This window comes from Balaenoptera acutorostrata, chromosome 10 (assembly GCF_949987535.1).
Source record: "Balaenoptera acutorostrata chromosome 10, mBalAcu1.1, whole genome shotgun sequence".
NCBI lineage: Eukaryota > Metazoa > Chordata > Mammalia > Artiodactyla > Balaenopteridae > Balaenoptera > Balaenoptera acutorostrata.
Genome location: NC_080073.1, coordinates 42,395,482 through 42,415,186, shown reverse-complemented (window position 1 = coordinate 42,415,186; position 19,705 = coordinate 42,395,482). Strand labels below are relative to the sequence as shown.

Here is a 19,705-nt window from a genome sequence, read left to right as displayed (position 1 = left end):
AAATTCACATTGAACATGAATAGAGTATAGAAGAAATAGCTGATGGTGGGAATAAGAGACTCTGGATATGCAGCCAGAGGTCTCAGTGAAGGTGATGTTATCGACATTAATGGTCAGGTGGTTGTGATGAAAAGGTTGAACGTGTCCCAGAGCAAGTGATGCCGGTAACAAACTTCACATTAAAGGAACTCACAGAAGTATTTCATGATATTAATAGTATGAAGGATTAAGTGTTAGAAGCTAGTTCAGGCTTAGATGTATGACAGTTCATCAGGGTATAGAAAAGATGGTATCATAAGTTACATGATGAGAAGAATGCAAGCACTGTTCAGGCTACTCTTGATAAATTTTGACCAGAAGTAAAATATTTTTAATTATCAATGTTTCAAATTACAGTATACTAAGTAACGTTTTACTATTTTTTCATTTCCCTATACATTTATAACTTACAGTAGGAGAGTTTTTAATGTGTTGATTAAAAAATTTTAAGTCACGGAATGATCTTAACTTTACTTATGATTATTAAGATAGTTTAAGATTATTAAGATTAAGATAACATGATCATTTTTATAGTCCCACCCTATCATGCAAAGTGAAGACTGCCTGTATTCATATTCAAACAATATCTGGTTTTGCTTGCAGTATTTTTTAAAACTTACATGAATGGCATTAACCCTGTTCTAGTTTTTGAAAATTACTTTTTTTAAGTCAACATTATGTTTAGAGATTTACATCTATTGAGTACTTGTTTTCTAAATGTACTTTATTTACGGTATTTGCTTTTTTAAAATTTTAAGTTGTATTTTTATTCCCAAGATTACAAAAAGTTTGTTTTTAAAAGAAAGTTAATTATTCTAAAATATGTATCTTACCTATGATAAACATTTAAAAAAAATCAGTCCTAGCACTATTGTCTTATTGGCTAAGTAAAGCTGTAGAATATAGTTTTTATACTTTAAACTTAAAATTTCTTTCTTACTGTATATATATCAATATATTAATAAGTTCATTCTCTATGAGACACGATAATTTAAGGCAATAAAAATGGTTGTTTTCATTTAATAGCCTAGTAATATTTACTTGAACAGTTTCTTCTTTATTGCTATAGTTTGTTTTCAGGCTATGTAACTAATTTTAGCATTCCTCGCTGTATATGCTTTGCTTATTTATACCTTTTGTTTTTTATAAAAATGTTGAGGCCAACTTAAAAATTTTGTACGTAGATTCGTAACATGAATTAACATGTTAATCATTTGCTAAACATTAAACAGTAACAAACATTAAAAATTATTTTTTAAAACAAGGATAAAAACAGATATCAATCTTGGTATTCATCGGGAAAGCCAGCTAAAATGATTATCAGAAAATAAATAGATATACTGCTTTTACTTTATCTTCCTTTATTGCTTATTGAAGTATAATTGACTTACAATATATTAGTTTCAGGTGTACAACATGGTAATTCAATATTTTTACGCATTATAAAATGATCACCATGAGAAGTCTAGTTACCATCTGTCACCATACAAAGTTACTAAAATATTATTGACTGTATTCTGTATGCTATATATTATATCCCCATGACTTACTTATTTTATAAATGGAAGTTTGTATCTCTTAATCTCCCTTACCTATTTCACTCGTCCTTCCTACCCCTCGCTCCCCACTGCCAACCACCAGTTCTCTGTCTATGGGTCTGTTTGTATCATTTTTTTAACTCTTTTTAAATTTTTTTTATTGGAGTAAAATTGCTTTACAATGTTATATTAGTTTCTGCTGTACAGTGAAGTGAGTCAGTTATACCTATATCCCCTCCCTCTTGGACCTCACTCCCACCGCCCACCCCTATCCCACCCATCTAGGTCGTCACAGAGCACTGAGCTGAGCTCCCTGTGCTATACAGCAGGTTCCCGCTAGCTATCTGTTTTACACATGGTAGTGTATTTATGTCAAACCTAATCTCCCAGTTCGTCCCACCCTCCTCTCCCCACTGCTGCCCGTGTCCACATGTCTGTTCTCTATGTTTACGTCTCTAATCCTGCCCTACAAATAGGTTTATCTGTACCATTTTTCTAGATTCCACATATATGTGTTAATATACGATGTTTGTTTTTCTCTTTATGGCTTACTTCACTCTGTATGACAGACTCTAGGTCCATCCACATCTCTACAAATGACCCAGTTTCATTCCTTTTTATGGCTGACTAATACTCCATTGTATATATGTACCACATCTTCTTTATCCATCCATCTATCGTTGGATGTTTAGGTTGTTTCCATGTCCTGGCTATTGTAAATAGTGCTGCAGTGAACATTGTTGTGCATGTATCCTTTTGAATTATGGTTTTCTTGTCAGTGTCTTACAGTTTTCTAATGACGGGTCTTTTTACCACCTTGGTTAGATTTATTCCTAGGTAATTTATTCTTTTTCATGCAGTTGTAAATGGGATTGTCTTCTTAATTTCTCTTCCTGTTCATTGTTACTGCATAGAAATGCAACAGACTTCCTGTATATATTAATTTTATATCCTGCCATTTTATTTTTATTTTTAAAATTTATTTATTTATTTTATTTTTGGCTGCATTGGGTCTTCGTTGCTGCGTGTGGGCTTTCTCTAGTTGCGGCGAGTGGGGGCTACTCTCCGTTGTGGTGCGCAGGCTTCTCATTGCGGTGACTTCTCTTGTGCGGAACGTGGGCTTCAGGCACATGAGTTTCAGTAGTTGTGGCACGTGGGCTCAGTAGTGGTGGCTCACGGGCTCTAGAGTGCAGGCTCAGTAGTTGTGGCGTGTGGGCTTAGTTGCTCCGCAGCACGTGGGATCTTCCCGGACCAGGGCTTGAACCCGTGTCCCCTGCATTGGCAGGCAGATTCCTAACCACTGCGCCAGCAGGGAAGTCCTATTCTACTAGTTTTTTGGTGGCATCTTTACTTTGGGGTTTTCTAAATATAGTATCATGTCATCTGCAAACAGTGACAATTTTACTTCTTTTCAATTTGGGTTCCTTTGATTTCTTTTTCTTGTCTAATTGCTGTAGCTAGGACATCTGATAATATGTTGAGTAAAAGTGGTGAGAATGGGCATCCTTGTTTTATTCCTGATCTTAGAGGAAATGCTTTCAGCTTTTCACTGTTGAGCTTGATGTTGGCTGTAGGTTTGTCATATATGGTCTTTTTTTTTTTGGCCCCGTCACGTGGTTTGTGGGATTTTAGTTCTCTGACCAGGGATTGAACCTGGCCCTCAGCGGGGAGAGCATGGAGTCCTAACCACTTGACTGCCAAGGAATTCCCTGGTCTTTATTAATAATGTTAAGGTATGTTCCTTGTATACCCACTTTGTTGAGAGGTTTTATCATAAATGGATATTGGATTTTGTAAAAAGCTTTTTCTGCATCTATTGAGATAATCATATGATTTTTATTCTTCAGTTTGTTAATGTGGTGTATCATATTGATTGATTGGTGGATATTAAACTGTCCTTCCGTTCTTGGGATCAGTACCACTTGATCATGGCGTGTGATCTTTTAAATGTACTGTTGAATTTGGTTTGCTAATGTTTTGCTGAGGATTTTTGCATTTGTGTTCATCAGTAATGTTGGCCTATAATTTTTTGTGTGTGTGCGGTGTCTTTATCTGGTTTTGGCATCAGGGTAATGCTAGCCTCATGGAATGAGTGTGGAAGCATTCCTTCCTCCTCAGCTATTTGGAATAGTTGAGAAGGATAGGCGTTAACTCTTCTGTAAATGTTTGGTAGATTCACCTGAGAAGCCATCTGATCCTGGACTTTGTTGGTAGTTTTTTGATTACTGATTCAATTTCGTTACTGGTAATAAATCTGTTCATATTTTCTGTTTCTCCCTGATTCAGTCTTGGGAGATCGTACGTTTCTTCTCGAATCCATTTCTTCTCGGTTGTCCATTTTATTGGTGCATAATTATTTGTAATAATCTCTTATGATCCTTTGTATTTTTGTGGTGTTGGTTGTAATTTGTCCTCTTTCATTTCTCATTTTAGTTAGGCCCTACCTCCTTTTTTCTTGATGAGTCTGGCTGAAGGTTTATCAATTTCTATTTATCTTATCAGAAAAACAGGTCTTAGTTTCATTGTTCTTTTCTGTTGTTTGCCCTGGGGTGTCCCGGCACTGGTGCCTGCCTGCTGGTGGGCAGGTTAAGCCCCTGCACTAATAGGCCAGAAGGAGGACTCCAAAATGGCACTTGCTAGCACGAGTGTCCTCGTGGTAGAACAAACTCCCTAAGACAGCTGCTGCCAACATCTGCACCCCCAGTAGCAGTCCCAGTTGCCTCCTGCCTCTCCAGGAGGCTCGCAAAGATCACTAAGTGGGTCTGACTTAGGCTCCCTTCAAATGCCTACACGCTAGGACTTGGAGCATGTGAGATTTTGTATGGGCTCTTTAAGAGTGGAGTCTCTGTTTCCTACAGTTGTCCTGCTCTCCTGCACACAAACCCTGCTGGCCTTCTGGCCTTCAAAGCCAGACATTCTGGGGGCTTGTCTTCCTGGTGCAAGATCGTTGGCCTCAGTAGCTGACGTGGGGCTCAGACCCCTTGCTCACTGGGGAGAACCTCAGCAATTGTGATTATTCTCCCCATTTCTGGGTCACCTACCTGAGAGTGTGGGTCTTGACTATACCAGGTCTCCACCCCTCCTACCCATATCATGGTTTCTTCTTTATATCTTTAGCTGTGAAAAATCTGTTCTACTAGTCTTCAGTTCTCTCATAGATAGTTGTTCTGTGAATAGTTGTAGTTTTGGTGTGCCTGTGGGAGGAGGTGAGCTCAGGGTCTTCCTACGCTACCATCTTGGCCACTTCTCTCTCTCCTGGACTTTTCTTTTCAGTCTTTGCTTTTTTTTTTTTTTTTTTTTGTAAAGAATTCCATTTAACTTCCCAACTAGCCCAAACCAGTAAAGTTTCTTAGGGATGAGGATGGTATTGTTCTCTCGTTATTGACTCTCTGTTACTGGGCCCCTCATGAATTTATGTTTTTCTTCTGTCAAATGAGGATAATTAATGCTAAACTAGCAAGGGGTTGCTGTGAAGATGAAGGAGAATCTCTGTAAAGTGTCTGGGACACAGTAGGTCATAACCTAAAGTGGTGATGTTTTGTTAAAGTAACTCTTCTGCCCTTTAAAGTAAAAATTGTGAAGGACACCAATGGGAAAGGAGGTCTGCCTAATCAGTTAATATAATACCCTATGGTGTTGAGCACTGTCCATGTATCAGCAACTGTCCCAGGTCCTGGGGAAATGGTGAGCATCTCCTCGCCCAGTCTTTGTGCCAGTGGCATTTAACAGGGCTGAACTTACAGGTTTTTATTTTCACTCTTTTGTCATGTTGATAGATTCCTTTTCAAGTATAAGATAGACTGATTATTTGCTCTCCTTTGTTTACAGTTACAAGATAACAAAACTTTCCTAGCAATGATAAACCATGTCTTGAGTGTGGATGGGTTTTACTTTTCAACGACATATGATTTGACCCATACTTTGCAGCGGCTGTCTAACACTAGTCCAGAATTCCAGGAAATGAGTCTCTTGGAAAGGGTAAGCTTAATCTTCAATTATTATTACTTTTTTTTTTTTAATTTTAAGGAGATTGTCTCTATTTCATCCATAAAATACATATTGATTTTTCTCGGTCCTGGCTATATCAGGATCATGTATGGGGCTTTGAAAGTATACCATGTTTCAAATAGACATCTCATTTCCAAATTCAGGACCCCAGAATCTGTGTATGTTACACAGACAGGATTGAGAACCACAGGGGTCCATTTTCAGAAATCTAGCTTAAACATGAATGTTGGTAATTTCCTAGCTCTCAGTGTTCTGTGTTATAACAATTATTAGCATTAGCAACACAATTGTACTTGTAACATTAATGTTCTAATGGATGATGTTCTTTCTGCAGTGGTGTTATTTATAGTTTTTACAAGTAGAAAAGTAACAACTTGTTAAGGACTTGAAAAATATGCTTTTGTTTAGGGTGGGGTTTTTGGTTATTTTATTGACTTAAGTGTATCTTTAAAACTGGACCTCAGATGATCTCAACATAAAATTTCTGCTGTTCAGGAACCTAGATAATTGCTGCCTTGATTTTTTGTTAGCAAAAGTAGATATGTTTAGGGAGCAGACAGCATTTAAAAGGTTGCTGTCAAAAAAAAAAAAGTTGTCAGATAACTGTTAGGTTGGACCATATGAAATTGCCACTAATTGACCATATTTGACCAATAAAAATGATCATTTTATATAGCTCAACCTAAATCGTTTTTTTTTTTTTTGGCTGCATTGGGTCTTTGTTGCTGCACGCGGGCTTTCTCTAGTTGCGGCGAGCAGGGACTACTCTTCGTTGCAGTGCACAGGCTTCTCATTGCGGTGGCGTCTCTTGTTGCGGAGCACGGGCTATAGGCGCGCTGGCTTCAGTAGTTGTGGTTCGCGGGGTCTAGAGCACAGGCTCAGTAGTCGTGGCGCACGGACTTAGTTGCTCCGCGGCATGTGGGGTCTTCCCGGACCAGGGATCAAACCCGTGTCCCCTGCATGGGCAGGTGGATTCTTAACCACTGCGCCACCAGGGAAGTCCTAAATCAATATTTTAGTTGGCTTTTTAAAGACTTTATAGTCTAATTTTGTAAGATTATATGTAGGCTTCAATGTAAGTTTAGATGTAAGCTAAGCAATGAAGAAATTTGGCGTTTAACTGCAAAGAGACTCTTGCTTTTTTGCTGCAGTCTCCATTTGCTATGAAATGTCTCTCAAATGCCTGCTATGTACCAGGCACTGTACTAGCCACCAGCCACACAGGATGAAAAGACATGCCCCTGCCTTGCGGGAGCCTGCAGTCTGCTGAGGAAGTGGAAGTCCAGGCAATCACAGAACAAGGGACAATTGCTGTCACAGAGATAGGTACCCAAGTGTGGTGGGATCCTGAAGGAAGACGGGACTCACTCTGTCTGGGGGAGTCAGGGACGACTGTACAGAGGAAGGTGATTTTTGAGCCGAGACTTAATGATGAATAGGCTTTATTGATCAGGTGGCCGTGGGAGAAGGAGGGTTCCAGTCAGAGGCAGTGGCAATATTAGGCTAAACTGAAGAAGAAGCCATCTCATCTGTTGGGATGGGAGGGAATTTTTTGTCAGCTAATCAGAAGAGTCAAAGTTACCATAACTTTGGGAATCACAAAAGTGATAAGTGAACCATATATACTATAAACATTTTATCTCAACTTAAAACATACAATTTTACATTGACTGGTCAATTTTTTGATGTAGGATCGTAAGCTTTTCTTTGTTTTTGGTTCCTTGATTCCTAATTGTCTTTCCTGTATAAGTTATATCCATAATGCTTTCCAGTTTGAGTCTCTTTAAAGATTTTGACACAGAGCAGTCTGTTTGCGGAATACTATATATTTTTACTATGTTTCTCCAGTCTTTTATAGTTGCCATTTTTCCTCCTAATTCAACAGAAGTTTTGTTTTTAGCAGCTTGCCTTTTATCAAGTTCTGTTCTAAATCATTCAACTTTATAGAAAGAGCAGTTTATTTTTAAGTCATATTTCATTGACTTATAAAATAGTTAAATTATGTTATGAATAATAAGAAAAACTGGAACAAACTGATTGGGAACACACAGTCTGAATCTCAGGAAGTGTACCATTCAACTGGTTATGCCTGAGTGCAAGAGCCACTCCTCGTGACTTTCTGCTGGTGACGGGGGACAGGGGAGTGTCCGTTGCTGTGTTTTATAAAGAGAATGAAGAGAACTGGTTAGTCTGCTGAGTTGTTGAGGGAGTTCCTTCTGTATAGTTTGAACGTCAGAGTGGCCAGAGATGAGAGCAGAGAGTTAAGTAGGGGTTGCCAGGTTCCAGGACTGGTTAGGCCATGTGAAGATTTGGTTCTTTAGATGACAGTGAGCCAGTGAAGAATTTCCAGCAGACAAGAGATGTGTCACGTTAGACAACAGCTGCTGGCAGCATGTGGAGGAAGGGTGTGAAGGGCCAGGCTAAGGCTTGAGTGAGGCCAGGGAGGCTGTTTTAGTAGTTGGGCTGCAGTCAGGTGTTAGCCAGGGGTGGTGAGAATAGATATGTAGAAGAGGAAATGGATCTGGAAGGGGATTTAGGACTCGATGATTGATTAAATATAAGAGAAGGAGCCTGCAAGGACTGCCAGGTTTCTGTATGGGCCAGCAGCACTGTCTTGAGGCAACGAGAGAGGGATACCCGGAGGAGGGGCAAGTTGGTGGGGAAGTGGAGTTCTTTTTGCAGCATGTCAAAGAGACCTGCTCCTAGCCACCAGGTGGAGACATTGACTGTTATACTTTTCTTTCTATAGAAACTCAAATTGGCAGGAGATATTGAATATTAATTTTAAAACTTCTCTCTTAGGCAGACCAGCGGTTTGTATGGAATGGTCATCTTCTAAGAGAACTTTCTGCTCAGCCAGAGGTAATGTACACTAAATAAAACCAGCTTATTTGTTACAGTTCAAGTTTTAATTGAATACATGTTATAAAATGGCTACCTAATTGCCAAGGATTTTGGTAAAGAATTCTAATTTAACTCTGTTTATAACTTATGGACTTTGATCCGATCTGCCCTCCCACATCATTGTAGGTTGAAGAAAATACCTCAGTAAAAATACATTGCTTTCTATAAGTGAGAGAGAGAGAATGGGTCTTGGTAGATGAATAATGTTAGAAATCAGGCCAGAGCTAATTCCCCAGGCAGTGGAGAGCTCTGCATTTGTCTTCCTATGGGAACCTGACTCCCTTCAGTCACCCAGGATAGACATGCATAGGTGTCACCTTCCTCTGTTCTTGGTTTATACAAATGAGATGTAAACAAGGAGGCCACCTAGGAAGCATAATGTATTGAATCTAGGTAAACAGATTTGCCTAATGGCGTTATTTCTTGGCATTTGCTTTGCTTTTTCGGGAAAGGTAGTTTAAACTGCGAACCCGTTAGCGTGGGGATATCTTTTCCCTGGAGCAGTGAACTTGTTGTGGGCAAAGACTGAGAAGGAGGGAGATAAATATTCTGCAACTTCATGTAGTTTTATTAGTGTTCCAAAATCTGCAAATGTTCAAGCCCAAATGATTGTAGCACATACTTAAATTTTTTTAATTAAAAAGACAATGTTACATTAGAGAAATGTCTTTAAAATTAAAAGTTACCCATAAGCTTACTACTTTGTTGTATTTGTATATTACCTCCCCATCTGTAAGTATTTTTTATATAGTGCTTCTTTTTGTTTATTATTTTTGAAGTATATTTATTCCTAAACGTAACATACATCTTCATTTCAGGTCCATCGGTTTGCTCTTCCGGTATTATATGGCTGTATCCTTACATATTACTCTTTAGTTTTCTAGCAGCCTTTATTTAAATATTATTAGAAGTTAGATTTAAAGACAGTCTCAAATATTACATGAGGAGAGTATTTTAGAATGAGTAGAAATCTCTTTTGATAATAATATCAAACCATTAACATAAAATCTTAGAATACTGGTTGTAAATGACCATTGTTTTTTTTAATAGAATGAACTCTTTAGACTGACTAATGCTCTCTGGTGCTGGTGTTTTAAAAGAAGAAATATGTCTACTGTGTTTTGGCTTTACTAGACTGTATCAATAAACAAGAATAGTTTTAGCCTATTGAGAATTTTCCTTAGCAATTAAAAAAGTTAGACTCAGGAACTAGGGTAGCCAGCAAGTTGGAGAGGAGAATTACAATTAAAACTTATATTTGTCATTTGAAATAGCCACAGAAAAATGAAAATACATGGTGTACAAAGAATGATGCTTGGGGTGAGGTGTAGTACAAATGCAAAATGAGTAATGGTTATCTAATTGTAAGTTCATTTTTAAAGCTTATCTTTATCATAGACATCATAATAAAAATAGGGAAGCAAAGTGAGCTGGCTGTTAAAGGGTAAGCACAATGTGCTGATGAGTGCCTATCGTCAGGACTCTGCCCTGCAGAAACTGAGGGGGTCTTTCTATCACATACCCCCAAAGAAGCTTATTAACTAACACAACAGTCTGTGATTTATTTGTTCATTATGTTAGTATGATTTCCTTAAATTATTATGCTTGTTATACTTAAAAACAGAAAGTAATGCAGGAAACATTTTCCACAGTTGTGGGGGAATAAAAATCAGAAAATGGCAGGATAAAAGCTCTTATTTATTCTGGTTTTTGTTTTTGTTTTTCCCTGGAGCTCTCTTAAGTTCTCCTAAGGATGAAATAATAACAAGCCTACTATTTAGGTAGTGCTTTAAGGGTTTGGGCCAATTGTGTGTATGTGTTTTTTTAATTCCAAAATGAGATTGTGAATGGGCAATGATAACAAATGAGATTATAGAACACTTTTTCTAGGTGATTTCAGAAACAGTTTATCTGTTTAGCTTTAAATCTGAAGCTTTACATTGGCTTTTGTTTAGTGTAGCTCTTTGACTAGAACTGTCCTCAGATGTTTCATGTATTTAGAGAGAGATCAGCAAGAAAAAAGGGCCCAACGCAGGAGCGTGACTGGAGCAGAAAACGGACAGGGAGTGAGAGCTGTGTTCAGAGAGGCTGCTGGACCCACATCGTGCAGGGCCTTAGAGGCTTTGTCTTTTACTTTAACTGTTAAGGGAAACTATTGGGATTTGAGTAGAGGATTGTCATGGTAAGACAGGATCACTCTGACAGTGATGTAGAGAATATGCCAAAGGTGAGCAGGGGAGGATGCAAGGAATAGCTAGGAGCAGTTAGTAATCTGGATGGGAGGTGATGTTGCCTGGGACCAGGGTGGTAGCTGACGGTGATGAAAAATGGTCAGGTTCTAGATATGTTTTGAAAGTGGAGCTAAAAGGATTTTCTGACAAATTGTACATGGGGAATGAAGGAGGGTTGAGTATGACTTAAGATTTTTGGCCAGAGTAAGTGGAAGGAAACCATGCATTGTGGTGGGGAAGAGCCGAGGTGGAAGACAGGCCAGAGTATCCGGACTTCTATTTGGACATGTTAAGCAAGTCCTCAGGGTATAGATGGCATTTAAAGCCATGAAGTGGGATGAGATCATCAAAGGAAGAAATGTATATAGAGAAGAAAAAGGTGTGGAGAAAGAAAGAAGACAGCCTGAAGGGGGTTCTAGATAGTGAATAAATGCTAGAGCCACGGACTACAGGCCTCAGGACAAAGGACTTCTGAAGTGGGGGAACCAAAGTAAGTGAACTGAGAGGACGAGTCATATAGAGTTACTCTAAGATTTGAAGTTGGAAAAATGAACCAGCAAAGGCAGTGAGGAAGAGAAGAACCAACCAAGTGAGAGCAGTGTCCCAGAAGCAAATGAAAATAAGGTTTCCAAGCAGAGGGTCTCATCAGCTGATAATGCTGCTGGTTGTTTAAAAATGACCATTAGAGAGGGAGGTTATGTTCCTGTTCCCCCAACTCCTCCCCAAATGGGGGCTGTTACCAAATGCTGGGAAGAAAGATTTTGGAGAAGGTGGGAGCACCTTCAAGCAATGTCCTTGAGTGTGTGAGGGGTGGGGTGTAGTACACAGGTCGAAGGCCGGACACAGACAGCTTGTCCACCATCCAGCTCATCTGCCATAGTAGAAAGGAAGCAGCTATGGTGGAAGTGGAGGCTAGTAGGTAGATAGATGTGGTGGGAGCCTGTGGATGGCTTTTATTTTCACAGTGAAATTGGAAGCAGTGCCATTAGCTGAGTCACTAATTGATAAAAGATTAGAAGTAAATACATCGACATTTTAAAAGTTGTGTCATGCTGGTGGGATTCTGCATGATTTTTATTTTTCTTTCGTTCCTTCCATGCTTTTGGATGGATATTCATCTTGTAATAAGAAGAAAATGATTCATAAAACAGACATACTCCATGCTATACTCAGTTCTCTCAGAGGCAGACTCCATGTCTGATTCATCTTTGTGCCCTGCTCCAAATAGATAATTTGGGTGAATGAATGAGTAAATGCGGCTTTGGAGTCTTCTCTAGTACTGTGGTTTTAAAGGATTGTGAATTGGGAGCTCAAGATGACTCATTATTAAGTCTGAGGATACCAGGTGATAGAGAGGGATGAATCATAAGAAATTCATATTGCTAGTATCATTTGGTACCACTATTTTGAAAATTATTTGGCATTTCCTTATGGATTTACCAGGCCTTCCCCTCTGCATACCCAATACGTTTATACCAGGAGGTTTTTCAAAAAATGTTCACGGCACCACTGTTAGAGCAAACTCTGAGCACCACGAGTTCCATCAGCAGAAGAATTAGGGCTGTTGTGATACGGTCCTTATAGATTGCACACAACACTGAAGAGGACCAAACTACTGCTTCATGCAGTGCAAGGATGGCTCTTAGGTACTTACTGGGGGCATAAACAAGGACTTGAAGTTTATTAAGAGTGTTGTGCCATTTTTATAAAACTCAAAAGCAAGCTTTGTGTTTTCAAGTCATGGTTGCATATAATGAAACTAAGAAGGCAGGGGAATCGTCTCCACAGGGCTTCTGGGCAAGAAGGCAGTTGGATGGGATGAAGAAGGAACAGATATTAGATTCAGGGCATTGATACTGTTCGCAAGTTGGAGGTAGATGTATAGATATTTATTTTATTATGCTCTTATGCTTTATAATGGATGAATCAAATTATAGTAAGCAAAATGTTTTGTATAGGAAATAACCATATGGTAAACCCAAACCTATGAGGAGGAGAGAGATACATTCTGTTTCTGAATGATCTTTAATTTACAGTTTGATCTGTAAATCTTTATATACTTAGCAACTGTTATTTGTAATTGTAATTACGCATATAATATAAACTTCAATAGCTTAGTCTTTTCCCCCCCTTTTTTCCATTTCTTATTGGAAGGTTAATCTATTTTAAATGTATAAGTCTTTCATTCAAAGATTTTTTTGTGATGTGGTTATTATTTAATTCTTTACTTTCAGAAAGTGGTTGAGACTTACGTGGGAAAGGAAATCATATTATTTAAATAGAAACACTGTAATGAACCACTTAAACACACTGACTGTATGTCATTATAGGGTTACTGACTTGACAGAACTTCACAATCAGTACTAAAGGCTTGTGAATATTCATGAGAACCAAAAATTTGCATATTCTCTATCCTTTTTATTTTCTAAAGGCAGAGTCATTCTTACTACGGTAGATAGATTCAAATTTCATCTGAAAATAATACATATGATTTTGCAATATGTTATATTTTTCTTAATGTAGTTAAGTTATTACTATGCACTCATGTTCTATTAATGGAAAATACTTTGATTGGATTCTCATCTCGAGGAGGAGTTGTTTCAGAGCTGGTGTCCGCTATTATGTAAGAGGTGAGATTAATTTTGTCAGCACAATTTGGTACTGGGTTATATCTATCTCTAATTAATGTTTGGCTCATGGTAACATGAATGTAACCTTTTGTATTTTATTTGTTTCATCATTTGATAGCCTCGCTAAATATTTATCTCCTGCTTCATTATGATAATTAGGTAGGTCTTCTGTGCTTTACTCCAGCTACTGTAGTTACATTGCAGATGTTAATGAGACACTGTAGGCTGCTTCTTACTGCTTTAAGAGGAATTGATCATGTTATTTGCTGGATGTCTGAAAGCGTAGCTGAACTCACTATAGTTTTCAATAACCTAAAACTCATATCAGAAAGTATTTTCTTTTATTGCTCTTGGTTTCTTTGCATGTATAAAGCTAGACATTTGACCTTATGCCTTCAACTTTGAAGATTTACATTTGAGCATTCTTTAGGCTTTGTGCTAGCAACACGCTAATTTGCTTAAACCAAGCTTTTAAAATCTGTATTAGAAGTTACTGTCATTATGAAAATGAGTTTCCTGAACTCTTTTTTTTTTTTTAAGCCAGAGTATATCAGAATAAAATCCTATAGACCCTTAGGTAAATCATAGAAGTTTTGGGCCAGGAAGTTGTAAAAGTCATTTGGTTAATCTCCTTTAGTATAGGTGATATAGCAGAGGAAGAAAGACATTTAGGCCAGGTGAGTGACCTGGCCAAGATCACACAACCAGGATTAGAGTTAGCAATGCCCTTGTATCTGGATTTTCTTGGATGGAGTCATATTTTTTAATTAAAAGTTTTGAATTGGTAATGCAGTCACATAGATCAGGTATCAAAGGTATAAAAAGATATGCAGTTAAAAAATATTTCTCATTTCTGACTTCATCTGCTGCATCTTACCTCTCGACCAGCTGATCTGTTGTTAGTTTCTTACTTATCCTTCAGATAATTTTTATGCTATTCCAAGTATGTTCTGCTTCTTTTGCAGACAGTGGTTGTATACTGTGTACATTTTCTTGCACCTTGGGTTTTTTTATCTTAATATATATTAGAAATCCCTTCATAAAGATGTCTCGTACGCTCACTTGCTCTCACACACACACACAATCTCACTCTTATTCTCAATCTCACTTTTTAAAATAACTACATATTATTCCTTAATGGGAATTCTGGACAGAACCAAGTATAGCCCATGCTTCTGACAAGTAATTTTAGAACGTACTGAGAAGGCATTTTATTGCTGATTTGACTCATAATTTTTTTCCCTTCTGTTAATGTGTTAACAGAAACACTGATATTATATGTTACACCTCAAAATGTTACATGTTTTAGAAGTATGTCAGATAGAAAGGATGTTAAGAAATATTTGAGATCATTAAAAATCTGTTGATTTTTTTTTTTTTCCTTTCCTAATAATTTGAGTCAGGGACTCACTTGAAAGTTGCCTTTGCTTAGCAAGCTTTTCTTAGTAAAGATAATGTAAACAAGATAGTAAGGTAATGCTTCAAACATTTGAAAGAACTAACCAAGTCAAGGGTAAATATTTAAGAGCAGTGCTTTTCAAATTGGTTTTTTTGGGTATATTCATGGAGTTGTAGAAATTGTAGGATCATATACAGTTTTTGTGCTTTCATTTTGATAATTAAAATTGTAAGCATCTGCTGGACCATTTGCATCATTATAACAAAATACTGTTAACATAATGGCCCACATTTGCATTTAATATTGTGTTTAATGGTTTTAACCTCCAAAATTGGGATCTTTGGATATACTGTGAGAGGTTTTTGAGAACTTGTTTTTTCTTTAAAATATGTCCAAAATTTGAGAAACACTGTTGTAGTGGAATTGTGTATATATAAACAATTGATATATTAAATAGCAGCCAACATTATTTGTTTGTTAATAGGTCGTTAATACTCCCTTTAAGCCTGTTTAAATGAGTGAGCTTTGTTAGCTTTCTGATGGTGGACTATGCATTTGTTTGAAATTTAGTTTTATAAGTACTTTTCCACTAATTTGAACTGACTTAATTCTCTTCAAGTTAGAGTGAATTAGTGAGTTTCTGATGTTTTTCTTATGTAATAAATATAGTTAATTTTTTTCCAATTCAGGAATTGATTCTGAAGGCCATGCGGCTAACTTTGTAGAAACAGAACAAATTGTGCACTACAATGGGAGCAGAGCTTCATTTGTACAGGCAAGTTAACGGGTCTGTTAGGCAGCCAGCCAGTTGGTCTTTTCTACTTGGATTGTAATTTCCTGACATATTGTTGAAATTTCTCTCCTTTTTAAAGTAATACCATTGTCTACAATATGGAAAAAGTTCACCCAAAACAAGGATATTCCATTAACCTGGCACTCAGCTGCTGAGGTTTTCTGCCCTTGAATTAAATCCCTAAAGGAGAGGGTAGGGTAGGAGGTGCAAGGGTTACAGAAATGGAGCCATTGGTCTGCTTAACCCCTTAGACTTCTTCAGGACAGTGATGACAGGACAAGCAGCTGGCTTATGCCTGACTTTACCTGCCTTGCATTCATTGTGACATAATATCTGAGTTGTGGATCACTTACTGCTCCAGAGTATTAATGGCTAAAAATATTTTTCAGTTCATAAACATATTCTTTCGAGAATGAATAAAGCAATTTCTAGTTTTATTATAATGCCAAATTATATACCAGACGTAACTTGGTAATTTTTACTTGTAGACAAAAATTGATTTATTTTAGAATTTAGGAGAAACACAACTGTCTACTACACAAGTGCATGTATATAAAATCAGAAAAAGTCCTTTCCAAATGTATGCCCCAAAATATGAATTTTAGGAGCCGGTATGCATGGATTTCTTTCATAGTTAGTAGATCGCATTTTTATTTTTTCTTTTGCGGTCATTGATATTGTATATACCCCTGACAATAAGCTGAGAAAAACAAGTTTGTGTGTATGTTTCTTTTTATATATCTTTTTTTTCTTTTAGACTCGAGGATCAATACCACTGTACTGGTCTCAAAGACCAAATCTCAAGTACAAACCACTGCCACTGATCAACAAAGTAGCAAATCATGTGTGTATCTTCCATGCTTTTTTCATTGGCTATAAATAGAAGCTTAGTGGCATTATAGTTTGTGTTTAGAGCATGTATTTATTTCTCATAAGTCAGACTTCAACATCTTTGAGGCCTTTCTCCTTGGTTCTGGCACTTAGTGAGCTTCTAAACCAAAGGACTGTGTATATGGCATGTTAGAAATGTGGAAAAACAAACTGAATGACTTGGTAAATTTTGATTTTAGAGATCTCAGTAAGATTTGCAGTCTTACACTGTTTAGAATATTTAGTGTATTCTATTTGACATGCTCAGAAATAAAATAGTAATATTGTAGCTCAGAGTAGAATGGCTTATAATTACTACTCACTACATAGTATTTAGAATATCTAGAAGACATAGTCCATCTTAATGTCATTCTCTTGAATATAGAGATAGGACATTTAAGGAGATACTTTTTAACATCTTATAAATATTCTTATAATGTAATCTGGTAAAGTATGTAACTCTTTTTTTTCCCCTCTCTAGATGGATGGTTTCCAAAGGCATTTTGATTCACAAATAATTATTTATGGAAAACAAGTCATAATCAATCTGGTATGTTTCTTACATTTTGGGGGGAATAAAACCTTAGCATTTTTTTTTTTTAAACAAAGTTTACCATTTTAACATTTTTAAGTGTGCAATTCAGTGGCATTAAATATTTTACAGTGTTGTGCAACCATCACCACTGACCATTTCCAGAACTTTTCATCATACCAGACAGAAACTCAGTATCCATTAAACAGTAACTTCCTATTATCCCTCTTACCTCAGCCCCTGGTAACTCTATTCTACTTTCTGTCTCTATAAATTTGTCTATTCTAGGTATCCCATATAAATTGTATTGTGTAATATTTGTTCCTTTGTATCTTATTTCCCTAAGCAGAATGTTTTTGTTTATGTGGCTCCAAGTTACTTTGTAGTGTCCTTTCATTTTAACTTGAAGGACTCTCTGTAGCATTTCTGGTAGGGCAGGTCTAGGGATAATGAACTCCCTCAGCTTTTGTTTATCCAAGAATGTCTTAATTTCTGTCTCATTTTTGAAGGACAGTTTTGCCAGATATAGAATTCTTGGTTGACAGTTCTTTTCTTTCAGTACTTTAAATATATCATCCCATTGCCTTCTAGCCTCCAAGGTTTCTGAAGAGAAATTGGCATATAATTCTATTCAGAATCCCTTGTATGTGATGAGTCCTTTCTCTCTTGCTGCTTTCAAGATCCTCTCTTTGTCATTAAGTAGTTTGATTATAATGTGATTGGTGTGTTTCTTTGAGTTCGTCATATCTGGGGATTGGGCACTTCTTGGATTTGAAGATCTGTATCGTTCATCAAATTTGGGAAGGTTTTTTGCCATTTTCTCTTTAAATAATCTCTCTGACCCTTTCTCTCTCTCTTCTCTTTCTGGGACTCCCATAATGAATATGTTGTCTACTTGATGGTATCCCAGAAGTCCCCCAGGCTCTGTTCAATTTTCCGATTCTTTTTTCTTTCTGCTGCTTCAACTTGATTATTTCTTTTGTCCTATACAAGTTTGCTGATTCTTCTTTCTTCCTGCTCAAATGTGCTGTTGAACTCCTCTAGTGAATTTTTAATTTCCATTTTGTACTTCTGAGCTCCAGACTTACCATGTCATTCCTTTGAATACTTTGTTTCTTTGTTGATATTCTCATTTTTTTCATATACAGTTTTCCTGATTTCCTTTAGTTCTTTGTCCATGCTTTCTTTTAGCTCTGAGCATATTTAAGACAGTTGTTGTGAAAGCTTTTTGTTATTTATTTATTTATTTTTGTCTGCATTGGGACTTTGTTACTGGGCACCAGCTTTCTTTAGTTGCGGCGAGCGGGAGCTGCTCTTCGTTGTGGTGCATGGGCTTCTCATTGTAGTGGCTTTTCTTGTTGTGGAGCATGGGCTCTAGGCGCGCGGGCTCAGTAGTTGTTACTCAAGGGTTCTAGAGCACAGGCTCAGTAGTTGTGGCGCACGGGCTTAGTTGCTCTGAGGCATGTGGGATCTTCCTGGACCAGGGCTCGAACCCGTGTCCCCTGCATTGGCAGGCTGATTCTTAACCACTGTGTCACCAGGGAAGTCCTATTTATTTATTTATTAATTTGGCCACGCCACACAGCTTTCAGGATCTTAGTTCCCCAACGAGGGATGGAACCCAGGCTGCACCAAGTCCTAACCACTGGACCACCAGCGAATTCCCTGAAAGCTTTTTATAAATAAGGCTTCTGCAGGGATGGTTTCTATCAATTTATCCTTTCCCATTGAATAAGCCTTGTTTTCCTGTGTTTTTTTGTATGCCTTATGATTTTGTTGTTGTTCTTGAAAACTGGGCATTGGATGTTTATAATGTAGTAACTCTGGAAGTCAGATTCTTCTTTCCCAGGGGTTTGCTGTTGTTTTATTTTGTTTGTGTTTTGATTATTGAATGCTGTAGTAATCTATTTGTTTTGAGACTTTTCCAAACTATTTTTTTTTAATTTTTTCTGCCTTTATTTTATTTTTTTAATTTTTAAATTTATTTATTTATGGCTGTGTTGGGTCTTCATTTCTGTGCGAGGACTTTGTCTAGTTGTGGCAAGTGGGGGCCACTCTTCATCGCGGTGCGCGGGCCTCTCACTGTCGTGGCCTCTCTTTTTGCAGAGCACAGGCTCCAGACGCGCAGGCTCAGTAGTTGTGGCTCACGGGCCTAGTTGCTCCGTGGCACGTGGGATCTTCCCAGACCAGGGCTCGAACCTGTGTCTCCTGCATTAGCAGGCAGATTCTCAACCACTGCGCTACCAGGGAAGCCCCTCCAAACTATTTTTGCAAAGACTGTTCCTTGTTGTGTATGCTCACTGAAGTCTCCGTTCTTTTAGCTTGTGTTCAGCTAATGTTTTGACAGAAATTTCCTTGAATACGAGGAACTGAAATAGACAAAGGAAAAAACAAAAAAGAGAGAACAACCCATCTCCTAATCTCTGCAGACTGCTTCTGTGTTGGAGCAGTCCTTCACTTATTTACTTAGGCTTGCTCTGAACTGTAGGGATTAGCCTGAGGTGAAAGCTTAAGGTCTTTTCAGGACTTTTCTGAGCATGCATCTTGCTTGGGTATGCATACGGCTGTCTAAAACCCTCCATATACGTGGCTGCTTTTGAGTATCCTAATTTCTCAAAGAGTGTCACCCCAGCTGCTTCTGCAGGCTTTAGATGGTCTATTTTATGTCTCCACCCGAAATATCTTGCCCTAGGCGTCTTGGTTTATAGTCCTCTTGTAGCTTATATGAGCAGTGTGCAAATAAGGTCTGGTCTGCTCTTCC

General features: G+C 37.7%; 1 protein-coding gene across 2 annotated transcripts in view; it reads left to right on the top strand.

The window, feature by feature from the left end:
- The window catches only part of SACM1L (SAC1 like phosphatidylinositide phosphatase), a 58,530-nt gene that overhangs the window by 23,433 nt on the left and 15,392 nt on the right, over nucleotides 1–19,705 (top strand). For both annotated transcript variants that reach the window (XM_007168880.3, XM_057554463.1), the window contains 7 exons: nucleotides 5,406–5,555; nucleotides 8,388–8,447; nucleotides 9,308–9,341; nucleotides 13,249–13,350; nucleotides 15,439–15,524; nucleotides 16,300–16,386; nucleotides 16,894–16,962. In XM_007168880.3, the coding sequence (XP_007168942.2) occupies nucleotides 5,406–5,555; nucleotides 8,388–8,447; nucleotides 9,308–9,341; nucleotides 13,249–13,350; nucleotides 15,439–15,524; nucleotides 16,300–16,386; nucleotides 16,894–16,962 (588 nt within the window). The remainder of the gene's footprint in view (nucleotides 1–5,405; nucleotides 5,556–8,387; nucleotides 8,448–9,307; nucleotides 9,342–13,248; nucleotides 13,351–15,438; nucleotides 15,525–16,299; nucleotides 16,387–16,893; nucleotides 16,963–19,705) is intronic.